The following is a 14,724-nucleotide window of genomic DNA, read 5'->3' on the forward strand; positions in this document are numbered from 1 at the left end:
GCTGCTGGGCCCATGTTTTTTTCTTTTGCTTGAATAACTCAGTAGCAAAGGAAAGTTTAGTTTTTAAGTTTTCTTTTCTAAAAGTTACGGAATCAATGTTGGTAGTTTAAAAATTAGTCTCCTTTTCTCATCTTCTCTGATTTAAGTTAAATTACATTTTTTGTTGTTACTTTTACTCTTAAGAGGCAGAAATCTTCCAGTCACTGGTGCAATTTTCCAAATGTCCACCACAGCCAAGGTTTGGCCAGGCTGAAGCCAAGTGTTAAGATCTGCCATGAGGGGGCCCGGCGGCGTAGCCTAGCGGCTAAAGTCCTCGCCTTGAATGAGCCCCAGAATCCCATATGGGTGCAGGTTCTAATCCCGGCAGCTCCACTTCCCATCCAGCTCCCTGGCTGTAGCCTGGGAAAGCAGTCGAAGACGGCCCAAAGCTTTGGGACCCTGCACCCGCGTGGGAGACCTGGAAGAGGTTCCTGGTTCCCAGCTTTGAATTGGCGCAGCACTGGCCGTAGCGGCTCACTTGGGGAGTGAAACATAGGACGGAAGATCTTCCTCTCTGTCTCTCCTCTCTGTATATCTGACTTTGTAATAAAAATAAATAAATCTTTAAAAAAAAAAAAAGAAGAAAACATTTGGGGCCGTGCAGTGCAGCTGGATACAAGGCTCATACTGGAGTCCTGATTCAAGTCCCAGAGTGCAAGTTCAAGTCCTGCTTACATGGCTTCTGATCCAGCCTGCTGCTAAGCTGTATGGAAGGCGGAGGAAGCGGACTTGAGCACTGGGCTTGCTGCCCCTCTTGCGGCAGGATAGAACTCCTGGCTGCTAGCTTTGGCCTAGCACAGATCTGGCTGATATGGGAGCAAACCAACAGAGTATCTCCCACATCCCACACTGCACCTTTTAACTCCATCATTTCAAAAGTAAGACGTATAAAGTGGTATTTTTTTATCTGTTTTATCTTCAGTATTACATAAAACAGTTGTCTCATTACATAAGATGGCTATATCACATTCCACATGTCAACTTTTGCCTTAGCTTCTAAGAATAGATTAGAAAAAGAAAAAAAATCTCCAAGCAGCAAGATCCACATGCATGATCACAATACTTCAGCTCCGTTCACATTTTGGAAAAAGACATCCAAGTTCATATCCTTGAATGGGGCTTTTCCTAAATGATATGAAATGAGTATCTTTAATAGTTTTATGACAAAATGGCAGTAAGAAGAACCACATTTGGGGCAGAAGCCTCAGTATAGCCTGCTGATCCCCTGCCTGCAGTGCTGAAAGCACTGGTTCCAGTCCCTGCTGTTCCACTTCCCATCCAGCGCCCTGTGTATGGCCTGGGAAAGCAATGGAGGATGGCCTAAGCTTTTGGGCCCTGCACCCATGTGGGAGACCCAGAGGAGGTTCCTGGCTTCAGATCCATTCCCGTTAGGCCACTACAACCACCTGAGGAGTAAATCAACAGTGGAAGATCTCTCTCTTTCGCTGCACACCGTCTCTCTCTCACTCTCTGCAATTCTTTCAAGTAAAAATAAATCATTAAACACAAAAACAAAAAAGCCCGTACTGCACAGCAGAGGTCCCTGGGTTTGGTGCCTGAGAGGTGGCAAGGAGGTCTGGGTTTGGTGCCTGAGAGGTGGCAAAGAGGTCTGGGTTTGGTGCCTGAGAGGTGGCAAAAAGGTACAGCTGGATCCCTGTCACTCCTGCAGGAGTTCTGAACTGAGTCCCCGGCTGCAGGCATGGACCTGGAGTGGCCCCAGGGGACACAGGCCTTTAGGAAGAGAGCCAGCGCATGCGCGCTGACTCGCTCACTCCCCCGACTGACCCCCACTTTCTACACCTCCTAAATGAACTTTAAATATTAGGTTTTAGCAGCATCAGAAATAACCAATTAAAAATGACCAAATTTGCTTCAATATAGGAAATATTTCTATTTTAAATACTCTACGGGGAGTGTACATTATCCACTTTCTTAAAAACATCTCCGTATTAGGAGCTGCTAAGGAGCTCCCTAATTTAGCTCTGGAGCTATCTCATTTATTATAAAAATCAATTTCCTGGAAAGGTTCTAAGATCATGTTATTACCCCATTGTCTTTAAAAAATACACCTAAAGAATCTAAAGCAATAATTCAAGAATAATTATAATGCTGGACCCAGCGTGGTAACCTAGCGGCTGAAGTCCTCGCCTTGAACACCCCGGGATCCCATATGGGTCCTGGTTTGTGTTCCAGCTGCTCCACTTCCCATCCAGCTCCCTGTTTGTGACCTAGCAGAGGAGTTGAGGACGGCCCAAAGCCTTGGGACCCTGCACCTTCATGGGAGACCCAGAAGAAACTTCTGACTTCAGATCGACTCAGCTCAGGCCTTGCGGCCACTTGCGGAGTGAACCAGAGAATGATCTTTCTTTGTCTCCTCTCTGTAAATCTGACTTTCCAACAAACAAACAAACAAATCCTTAAAGAAAACAAATTAACTATAATGCTATAATTTCAAGAAGAGGCTCGAGTTTATCATTACAGGGACCATATGCTATTACAAAAAGCATTTAATTTTTCTCAGATAGGTCTCTTTCATCAGAAGAACTAAATGTAATAGTTTGCTTTTGTGAATGAATCCAAACCAGGTCTAACATAAAATTCGCAGTGAACAGCACAGAAAAGTAAAAACTGGAGTTGCCATTGTAACATGGCAGCTGCTTGCTGCTCCACTTCAATCCAGCTCCTTGCTCAGGTACCTGGGAAAAGCAGTGCAAGATGGCCCAAGTGCTTGGGTCCCTGGCACATACGTGGGAGACCCAGCTGGAGTTCTTTGGCCTTGTCTAGCCCCTGCACTGTGGCCATGTAGGGAGTAAAAACAGCAAAATGGCAGATCTCTCTCTGTAACACCTGACCCACACACACAAAAAAGGCTAAGATATGTATGGTGTTTAATAATTTGAAAACAGAAACATCTAAGAACAATTAATTTTCCTAAAACTTTTTCATTAACAATGTTACAGAATAACAGAACTATCATATTCAAAGCAGACATGGTTACCACTTTCAATATTCATTAAATTTTGATTTATTCAAAAGTAAAATGTGATTAAGAACATAGGCTTTAAAGTCTCAGGCTGTTAGGGCTCAAACCCAGCCATCCTACTTTGCTGTCTGATCTTGGACCAACTATTCTGACATTCTTCAACTGTGAAACATTGGTAAGTGTACTTACCGTATATAGAACTAAATACATGTAAAGTTCTTACAAGTAAGCGCTACCACACAGTTTTATATGCTTTGCATTAAGCAAACATTTGAATGCCTATTATATACAATAACCTTGGTAATTCTACATAACCAAAATTTAGAATATTCATGAATAAAGATTTGGCTAATAAGAAAATTACATACACCATCCTTCTGTATCTTTTCATCCAATGTCAATTCTAAAGTAGCTAAAGACTTAATTTCTAAGCACCAGGTTAAACAAAACCATATCCCTTCTTTCATATATATTTTTAAATAATCACTCAACAGCTTCCTGAGTAAGGAAAATTAAATATTTGGATTACATTCTGAAAGGAGACATAGGCTGAATGGTATGTTAAATGATAAACAAGGGAGAGGAATTAAAAAAAAAAAAAAGAAAGAAAAAAAAATTAGTTAGAAATTTAAGGAAAGTTTTGGCATAAATACCATATGAAGGGTAATTAAGAGTCTGGAGTCCGGAAGCAGGCAGCTGAAATGCTGTACATGTTGCAGTTAAAAGGCTAACCTGTACAGCCTGTAACTTGCCTCTTAAATTTACTTTGGACTCAGAAAGAAATGAGCTAAAAGGCAGTAAGAAAAGTAAGTCTAAAAAGTTATTTAAATTTTTTTCTGCATATTCTAAGCAATGAAGTTATGTTCTGTGCAGCAAAAAGATGTTTGAAGTCATTCTGATTTATTGTTTCAAAGAGGTTCTAAATACGCACAATATTTTGATACATAAAAAAGTACTTGCCTTCATATGGTGTGTCTGGAGGTCCTGCTATTTCTCCTCTTAATTCTGTAAAATTCTCATCTACAAGATCTACTTTAATTTGATTTTTGCTCGTCTTAAAAATAAACAGAAAATAAATGTTAGTTATATCAGCAAGAAAAAGCCTATTTTAAAATATACCTATAAAAATTTTGAAACCCCCTTCTTTCATAAGTTTGATCATGTGCATTAGTAAAACTAAGTTGTAGCTTTTGCAATATTTAATATTCAATTTAATTAATATCCAAATCAAAGATACAAGATTTTAAATTTCAATGTTTCTAATGAAATAACACCACCTTGAACAATAAATGTTACAATAACTTGTTGCCTTTACAGCAATGTCGTTACAGAAAAATTATACACAACTTACTTTATATTTGCCAATCCCCTAACTGTACGACAGTTCCTAAACGATAAATCCATTCATGTAATTAAACAATGAGCAACTAGGCCCCGAACTACATGAACTTTGTCCAGCAAATCCAATCATTACAAGCCATTTGGGCTTTTACTAATAACAATTCTAGATGTTCAGGGTCAATGACTGAAACACTCCATCCAGCAAGATGGCCAAAGTTCAAGGCATCTAATTAGTGGAAACGCCCAGACACCCCACTGGGTTCTTACAACGCCATCTTCAATCTGTTTTTGTTTAGTCTATCTCACTCAACCACATTCTTTCAAAATAGATCCTTCCTCTATCTATACCTACTTATTTGTACTCTACAAATATCAAAGTATTTCTAAAAAGCCCTGAATCTTGTCACAGTCCATGCTCAGTCATTTGGACTTGCTTAAAAGATGAAGGAAACCCTTCAGTGGGACTCACCCTGACAATCACGAGCACCTGCTGGCAAAGGACCCGTGGGCTGGTGCTTTCAAAGCCACACCAGTTTCTGTCTGGTTTGTGTTCCTAGACAATGCATCATTCCCACTCCCCTCAATCTAATCTGAAATCCATACAGGACAAGCTATGTTCTCCCGCCTGTTGGGGATGGGGGAGGGTAAGGGTTCTTTTAACCTAATTGAACCAAAACATCTAATCTTATGAAAGACAAGCCCCGATTTCAGGTGTACATATGTTTGTGTTTCGTAAACTTGCTTACGGGATGAAACACTAAAAATTGTCATTTAGAGTCCTTGGTTTCTTCCTTTCATTTCCAAGGAAAGATACTGCTTTACCCGTTTTCTATTTTAAATATTTACAGCATGCTATGTTTAATGAAGAAATACATTAATTAAGTCATAAATATGCATGGAGAAACTTCTTTCTGTATCCTAAAAAATTATTAACATCCTTGGTACCTTGTGATATAAAGAAGTTTTACATTGTAACAATACTTTATCTAATATTACAAACATAGATAATGACATGAAAACTAAAGATGAGACTAATTACTGCAGTACAGCAAGTTAACCTGCTGCTTGCAGTGCTGGCATCCCATACGGGCACTTGTCCTGGCTGCTCCACTTTCGATCCAGCTCCTGGGCAAGGAGCAGAAGAAGACGGCCCGAGTGCTTAGGCCCTCCACCCATGTGGGACATCTGGGTGAAGCTCCTGGCTCCTAGGTTCAACCTGAACCAGCTGTAGCCATTGTGGCCATTTTAGAGTGAACCAATACACGGAAAAACTTTCTCTCTGTCTCTCCCTCATTCTTCCTCCACGTGGGAGACTCAGAAGAAGCTCCTGTCTCCTGGCTTCGGATCGGCTCAACTCCGGCTGCTGTGGTCACTTAGGGAGTAAATCATCGGACAGAAGATCTTCCTCTCCATCTCTCCTCTCTGTATATTGGACTTTGCAATAAAAACAAATAAATCTTTAAAAATAAACAAATAAACTGGGTCCGGCGGCGTGGCCTAGCGGCTAAAGTCCTCGCCTTGAAAGCCCCGGGATCCCATATGGGCGCTGGTTCTAATCCAGGCAGCTCCACTTCCCATCCAGCTCCCTGCTTGTGGCCTGGGAAAGCAGTTGAGGACAGCCCAATGCATTGGGACACTGCACCCGTGTGGGAGACCCGGAAGAGGTTCCAGGTTCCTGGCTTCGGATCGGTGCAGCACCGGCCCGTTGCGGCTCACTTGGGGAGTGAATCATCGGGTGGAAGATCTTCCTCTCTGTCTCTCCTCTGTATATATCTGGCTGTAATAAAATGAATAAATCTTTTAAAAATAAATAAATAAATAAATAAATAAACAAATAAATTATTCAAATAATGATAACAGAGCCCAGTGCAGTAGCCTAGGGGCTACTTGCATGTGCCAGGATCCCATATGGGCGCCAGCTTGTATCCCAGCTGCTTCACTTCCCATCCAGCTCCCTGATTGTGGCCTGGGAAAGAGGTTGAGGACAGCCCAAAGCGTTGGAACCCTGCACCCATGTGGGAGACCCAGAAGAGGCTCCTGGCTTCGGGTCAGCTCAGCTCCAACCATTTTGTGGCCACTTGAGGAGTGAACCAGCAGATGCGAGATCTTTCTGTCTCTTCCCCGTCTTTCCTTTTCTCTGTAAATCTGCCTTTCCAAAAAAAAAATATTTAAAGATTCATACTCTATTTAATAATCATAATCATAATAATAAAAGAAAGGTACTAGTACCATGGTATAGTACAGTAAGCATCTGCCCATTGCACCAGCATCCTATAACGGCTCTGGTTCTAGTTCCAGCTGCTCCACTTCTAATTTAGCTTCCTGCTATTGTGCTGGGAAAGCAGCAAACAAGGGCCCAAGTTCCTGGGCTCCTGTACTCACATCAGAGACCAGGAAGAAATTCCCAGTTCCTGCCTTGAAAGCATCTCAGCTCTGGCTATTGCAACCTTTTGGGGAGTGAATCAACAAATGCAAGATCTCTATTCGTCCTTTGAAAGAAAATAGCTAAATCTTAGATAAACGAGTAAATATTTTACAGAAGAAAAAAGTGGAGACATCTGACTTTGACTAGTCAAGACGAGAAGTAACAGAGATAGTACAGACTTCCATTTTTCCCTCATGAATTATCAGTGTGCATCTGGCGTGATGGCTCAACTAGCTACTCTACAGGCTACACGCGCCAGCATCCCATATGGGCGCCAGTTAGTGTCCCGGCTGCTCTACTTCCCTTCCAGCTCCCTGCCTGTGGCCTGGGAAAGCAGTAGAGGACGGCCCAACTCTGGCCGTTGCAGCCACTTAGGGAGGGAACCAGTAGATGGAAGATTTTTCTGTCTGTCTCTCTGTAAATCTGCCTTTCCAATAGAAATAAATAAATCTTAAAAAAAAAGAAAAAAATTACCAGGGCTTTCAAAGATACTTAGAGCTTCACATAATCTTCTCAAAGAGATAAGTAACTCTAAAACATTATATATTAAAGGATCTAGCTGAAATATTAGAGAGGGAAGAAAAGAGGAGATAACAGATTAGTAAAACTGTTTCCAGGGACTGTGCAACTGCCTGGTCAGTAGAATGGTAAATAAAATTACATTTTATATTTCTATCCACATCCTCCCCTCAAATTATAATTGAGTAAAATGTATCCTTTTTTCACTCCAGCAAAAGAATATTATTAGTGTAGGAAAATTTAGTAAGTCATAATCTGCTCAAGAAAATACATAAACCATGATGAATTCCATGGTAAAGCACTCCATATTCTAGAAAAGGAATTTTATCTTCAGATAACTAAAGATAAAAAGAAAATGGTGACTCGCGAAGCTATTTCACAGCTTAATTTTTCTATCAAGAGATCTCCACAATCCAACTAAAACATCGACTACTTTGTAAACCCAAAACTCCAATCACATTGCCCGACAAAAAAACTTAGGCTAACATAGAATTCTAGAGTAAGACTCAGAAACTAAAAGAAAGACACGCAAAATGACAGGTTTCAGAGAAGTCACGGCCTTTGACGTTAGATGCATGCTGGATCCTAGTTTTGTCACTTACTTCAGGTGCTAATTCATGTTTGTCACTTACCATCTAACTCTAAATCTTATTATTAAGTGAGAACACTTAGCTCAGACTTCAAGGACATCCTCAGAGGAAGTGGTACAGTTACCCTGCCCCCTGATACAAAACCTTTGATTTCAAAACTATTTTTATAAAAATTGAGTCCACAGTTCTGTTCCAGTCTAACAATGGAAATGTAATGTTCATTTCAATGACAGCAACAGCCCAGGAGGACTAAGCTTTGGACAGAACCTCAAGGAACTGTGCGACCACTGCACGGCTTCTTCTGTGCCATCGCTCCTGAGCTGTGTTTCTACAGTGTCTTTCCCCACTCAGCTGCACACACCGCAGAGCTCAGATGCTCCCCTGCAGCTCCCAGACCGTCTTAATGCATTAAAAGGAGGGATGAACAGAAACCACAATCAGTACTCACGTGAACTACGTTATTGACGTTAAGCATGCAAAATGCCACACAATGTTGAAGCAAATTTGGACGGAGTAAAAAAGTTATTGTAGATAAGAAACTACTTTTTAAAAAAGGATTTATTTATTTTTGGAAAGTCAAATTTACAGAGACAAGTAAAGACAGATAAAAAAAACTTCCATCTGCTAGTTCACTATGCAAGTGGCAGCAAAGGCTGGAGCCGAACCGATCCGAAGCCAGGAGCCTGGAGCTTCTTCTCAGTCTCTCACATGGGTGCAGCATCCCAAGGCTTTGGGCCGTCCTCCACTGCTTTAACAGGCCACAAGCAGGGAGCTGGAAAGGAAGTGGAGCAGCTGGGACACAAACCGGCGCCTATATGGGATCCTGGTATATGCAACGTGAAGACTTTAGCCACTACACTACCAAACCAAACCCTGATAAGAAATTACTTTTTAAAAAAAGATTTATTTATTTTTACTGCAAAGTCAGATATACAGAGAGGGGGAGAGACAGAGAGGAAGATCTTCTATCTGATGATTCACTCCCCTAGTGACCGCCACAGCCAGTGCTACCCCGATCCAAAGCAAGGGGCCAGGAACTTCCTCTAGGTCTCCCACACAGGTGCAGGGTCCCAAGGGATGAATGACCTCGACTGCTTTCCCAGGCCACAAGCAGGGAGCTGGATGGGAAGTGGGGCCGCTTGGATTAGAACCAGCGCCCATAGGGGGATCTCGGCACATGCAAGGCTAGGACTTTAGTATTGGGCTACTACGCCAGACCCAATATTGTATTTTTTAAAGGGATAATTTGTCACAATGCATTCATTTTTTAAATGTTTTAAATGGTTACTGCAGGCATTTGGGGAGTGAAGCAGTGGAGAGATCATTTTCTCTGTCTTTGCTTTTCTCTGGCAATCTGCCTTCCCAATACAAATGAATAAATCCTTTAAAAAATGGGGGGGCAGGAAGGAAAAAAAAAGAGGGAAAGAGGGAATAAAGTTACTGTGAGCAAGAGACCTGCTCCCAGGCTCATTCCTACACACCTGCCAACAGCCAGATTCTCCCCGTGGGTGGCTGGGACCCAAGCACCTAAGCCATCACCTGCTGCCTGTCACTCATTAGCAGGAAGCCACACTGAGTGGAGTAGTTGTGATTTCAACCAGGCAGTGGAATAAGGAGTGCAGGTGTGCACTGCACCACAAGGCCCATCCCTCATCTGGATCTAAGGAACAGTTTGAAAAACTGTTCTAAAGCAAACTCTAAATCAAAATCCATATTTAAGGTAACATACATAATTCAAAATGTTCCTTAAAGTTAAAGGTAATTATAGGCCCTATAGAAATTATTGTTATTCCTTAGCAAGTCACAATCACCAAAATTTAGAGGCACTGCTCATTAGATAAACATGAAATTCAATTCTTCCTAATTTGCTAGGAGAAAGGCTAAAAAGCCTTAAAACCTGCCATCATTTTATTTTAATTACCGATCTTTATTATTCAAAGGCCCAAAAAATGAGCAAGAATTCCCCCTTAAACTGTATGTTTTGTTTTGAAATTCTAACAGCATGAGGCGTACAGCAGTCACGGGCTGGGAGAATAATGCAGAACAGGGGCCATGGAGACACACTGATTATAGTGCTTACTAGAACTGTAGACAAGCACTGCCCAACAGGAATAAAATACAAGCCACAAGTACGATCTGAAAGTGACTGCAGCACGCACTGGACATGGCTTGGGACACCTGTATTCATTCCAGAGTGGCTGCGTCCAAGTCCCAACTCCACTCTGAATTCCGGCTTCCTGCTTGGTGAAATGGGGAGGCAGCAGGCAAGTGGCTGAGTCACTGCAATCCCCGGGGGAGACCTGCACCAGTTCTCAGTCCCCGCCTTTCGGCTGACCCAGCGCCATGCAGCACAGGCATTTGGAAAATGAACCAACAGACGACAGTTTTTGTTTTTTCGTCTAGCTCTCTTCCTGCCTTTCAAATAAATAAAAATCATTCCAAAGCAGGGACTTGGTCAAGGAATTAACACGTTGCTGCATCCACTACCAGAGTTGTCTGGGCATGGCTACTGGAGAGTCAACCAGCAGACACAACTCCACCTCTCAAAAAAGATACAGGTCAATTTTAATAATAACTCTAACAAATACAAGATATTCTAGTGTAATTAAAATAAAATCATAATATGAAAAATGGAAAACTCAGAAGATTTAAGTCTCTGAAATTTTCAAATTATGCAGATATAAATTTTCATTTGGAAGAGATGTAACGCCAGTGCTCAAAAGCTGCCTGCAATAGCCAGGGACGGCGGGAAGGAAGAAGCAGGAAGACCTACTAACAGATATGATATATGGAGGGAAATGTTTTGGAATTAGACAGTAATGATGACTGTACAGTGACAGTAATACATTTGCAAATAACATAAATGAGTTTTTAAAGTTTAAAAATATGTAGCAAGCAAAACCATAGCAAGCAGCCACTGTATGGACACGGCTACTCCAGAAATCAGGAAAATAACTGCCTCTCCAATTACAGTAACAGTATGCCATTACAAGTTTTTTAAGGTTTTATTTTTATTGCAAACTCAGATATACAGAAAGGAGGACAGACAGAGAGGAAGATCTTCCATCAGATGGTTCACTCCCCAAGCAGCCTCAACAGCTGGAGCTGAGCTGATCCGAAGCCAGGAGTCAGGAACCTCCTCCAGGTCTCCCATGTGGGTTCAGGGTCCCAAGGTCCTCCATGGCTTTCCCAGGCCACAAGCAGGGAGCTGGATGGGAAATGGCGCCACTGGGACAGGAACTGGTGCCCATATGGGATCCTGGGACCTGCAAGGTGAGGACTTCAGCCACTAGGGTACCGCGTCATGCACGAAAAAATTTTTTATGTAATTTTCAATTAAAAAATATTCAAGAATGTTAATTTTTAAAAGATTTAGTTATTTCTATTTGAAAGGCACATTTGCAGAGAAAAACAAAGATCTTTCATGAGTTGATTCACTCCCCAAATGGTTGCAACAGCTGGAGCTGAGTCAATTGGAAGCCAGGAGTTTTTTCTGGGTTTCCCACATGTGTGCAGGGACCCAAGGACCTGGCCATCCTTTGCTGCCTTCCTAGATCATTACCAAGTAGCTGGATCAGACATTAAACAGCTGGGAATAAACTGGGATGTCTATCTACAGGAAGGAGATTGGCCTGCTGTACCACTGCATGGGCCCCAAAACTGTAAACTTTATAATTTAAGATTCAACCTTAGGAAACTAGAAAAAGAATGGAAAAGAAAATTCAAACTAAGTAGAAGAGAAGCAATTAAAAAAAAACTGAGCAGAATCAGTGAAACTGAATATAGAAAATCAATGCAGAAAAAACACAAAACTAATAGCAAGTTACTTGAAAAAATAAAAAAATTAACTGTGCTGATAAATCCCTTGACACGGTAAACAAGAAAGAGTCTCAATTTGAAGTGCAATCCCAGACATCAATAAGAGTGTTGCAAACAAACCCATGCTCACAAATTTGATAGACTTGATAAAATGGACCAATTCCCTCAAGATACAATCCACCCAAAACTAAGCACTAGACAATCTGCAGAGAACCTACCTAGGTCAGAACCTCGTCATAATAGAAACCAATACTCTTTCAAGACAGGAAGTAAAGTGATAGTTTTCCACAATGTTTCATAAATGTACATATATATGCTGTATTTTATATATATATATATATAGCATAAGCTTGTGCAGATGTGCTCCACATGCATAGATTGAATCAGACACAATTGGAATAAAAAAAATGTTTAGGGGAACCAGCACCAAGGTGTGGCAAGCTAATCTTTCCTGAGGTGCAGGTTCCTGTTTGGTTCGTGTCCCAACAGCCCCGCTTCCCATCCAGCTCCCTGCTTGTGGCCTGGGAAAGCAGTCGAGATGGTCCAAACCTTGGGACCCTGCACCCGCATGGGAGACCTGGAAGCAGCTCCAGGCCGCTGGCTTCAGATTGGCTCGGCTCTGGCCGTGGTGGCCACTTAGGGAGTGAATCAGCAGATGAAAGATTCTCTCCATAATTCTGATTCTCAAGCAAAAAGTAAATAATCTTAGAAAGAAGATGCTTAGGGCCCAGCGCCGTGGCCTAGCGGCTAAAGTCTTCGCCTTGAACGCACCGGGATCCCATATGGGCGCCGGTTCTAATCCCAGCAGCTCCACTTCCCATCCAGCTCCCTGCTTGTGGCCTGGGAAAGCAGTCGAGGACGGCCCAAGGCTTTGGGACCCTGCACCCGTGTGGGAGACCTGGAAGAAGCTCCTGGCTCCTGGCTTCGGATCGGTGCAGCACTGGCCATTGTGCTCACTTGGGGAGTGAATCATCGGACGGAAGATCTTCCTCTCTGTCTCTCCTCCTCTCTGTATATCTGACTTTGTAATAAAAATAAATAAATATTTAAAAAAAAAGATGCTTAGAAATACTGGGAGTGGGGTGGGGAGAGTAGTGTTGCTGAACACGTAACAGTTTTTCAGGAAAGGGGGTCAATTATTTCTCGATCAGTACAATCTAAAAACTATTCACACAGGATTACATTGCCACTGGTATTAAAAATGATCTAGGGCCCGGCGATGTGGCCTAGCGGCTAAAGTCCTTGCCTTGAATGCCCCGGGATCCCATATGGGCGCCGGTTCTAATCCTGGCAGCTCCACTTCCCATCCAGCTCCCTGCTTGTGGCCTGAGAAAGCAGTCGAGGACGGCCCAAAGCTTTGGGACACTGCACCCGCGTGGGAGACCCGGAAGAGGTTCCTGGTTCCGGCTTCGGATTGGCGCGTACCGGCCCGTTGCAGCGCACTTGGGGAGTGAAACATTGGATGGAAGATCTTCCTCTCTGTCTCTCCTCCTCTCTGTATATACGGCTTTCCAATAACAATAAAATATTAAAAAAAAAATGATCTAGATACACGAAATTTTAAATAGGAGGCCTGAGCATCTGCAGATTTCTCTAATAGCTGAAGAAGGCTTGTGATCAATCTGATGCCAACAGTAAGGGCAATTAAAATATCTAACTCATTCTATGAATCATTATCCTAATACCAAAATTAAATGGGTATTATAAAAAGGAATTCATTTGTATATATATATACCTTTCATGAATATTAAAATCATCAACAGATGCCCAGAGCAATAGCCTGGCTGCTAAATCCTTGCCTTGCATTTACCAGGATCCCATATGGGCACGGGTTCACATTCCAGCTGCTCCACTTCCCATCCAGTTTCCTATTTGTGGCCTGGGAAAGCAGCAGAGGATGGTCCAAAGCCTTGGGACCCTGCACCCATGTGAGAGACCCAGAAGAACTTCTGGCTCCTGGCTTCAGATTGGCTCAGTTCTCACCATTGCGGCCACTTGGGGAGTGAACCAGTGGATGAAAGATCTTTCTCTCTGTAAATTCTGACTTTCCAATAAAAAATAAATAAAACTTAAAAAAAATCCACAAAATTTTAAAATTGAATCCAACAACACATAGAAAGACCCATACGTTAGTTCCAAGCATAATTTATTTCAGGCATACCAGTGTAATTCAGCATTATTTATAATCATCACCAAAGCAAAGTGAGAACTAAATAAACAAATAGAAGCGTTAATCTCAGAATAAAAATTATGAAGAAAATTGGATAATGCAACGGATTGCATGTTTTTGAGACAATTGAAGAGTTCTAAATATGAACTTTACTGCCTAAATACCGACGAGTCTTAGTTAGCTTTGTTGTTAGATGCAGTGATGACACTTAAGACAATGATGTTGTTATAAAGATCCACACATACTGAGTAAAAAGGACTTATATCTAAGGCTCTACAGATAACACAAACTAAAAATGCTTTTGTTTTCAAGGGGTCAACACTGTGGCATGGTGGGTTGAGACACTGACTGCAGTGCTAACACCACCCTATGAGTGCTTAGTCAAGTCCTAGCTGCTCCACCTCTGATCTTGCATCCTGCAAGTGCACCTGGGTTAGGACCCCTGCACTCACAAGGGAGACCCAGAGGAAGCTCCTGTCTCCTTCAGAGGAGCACAGCTCCAAACATTCTATCCCTCTATGTGTAACTGTCTTTCAAATGAATAAGTAAACTTAAAAAAAAAAAAAAAAACCCTCCTGAAGATGCAAGATGACTATTAAATGGTTTGATGAAGACTGGCACTGTGACTGGGCAGGTTAGTTTCCCCTGCCATGCCTGCCTTGGTACGGGTGACCAGGTAACATCAGTGGTGCTATACTTCTGACCCAGTTCGTGGAGGCTGGCCCAAGTGTTTGCGCTCCTGCCAACCATGTGGGCAACATGGATGGAATTCCATGCCCCCAGCTTCAGTATGGCCCAGCTCTGGCTAGTGCGAACGTTTGGGGAAGCAACCAGTGAC

The 14,724-nt window shown here is 42.2% G+C and overlaps 1 protein-coding gene across 1 annotated transcript in view; it reads right to left on the reverse strand.

Moving 5' to 3' along the window:
• The window catches only part of UBE2K (ubiquitin conjugating enzyme E2 K), a 47,460-nt gene that overhangs the window by 20,295 nt on the left and 12,441 nt on the right, over positions 1 to 14,724 (reverse strand). The window contains exon 2 of the mRNA XM_004579144.3: positions 3,983 to 4,076. Within this exon, the coding sequence (XP_004579201.1) occupies positions 3,983 to 4,076 (94 nt within the window). The remainder of the gene's footprint in view (positions 1 to 3,982; positions 4,077 to 14,724) is intronic.

Source organism: Ochotona princeps, chromosome 11 (genome assembly GCF_030435755.1).
Source record: "Ochotona princeps isolate mOchPri1 chromosome 11, mOchPri1.hap1, whole genome shotgun sequence".
Classification (NCBI taxonomy): Eukaryota; Metazoa; Chordata; class Mammalia; order Lagomorpha; family Ochotonidae; genus Ochotona; species Ochotona princeps.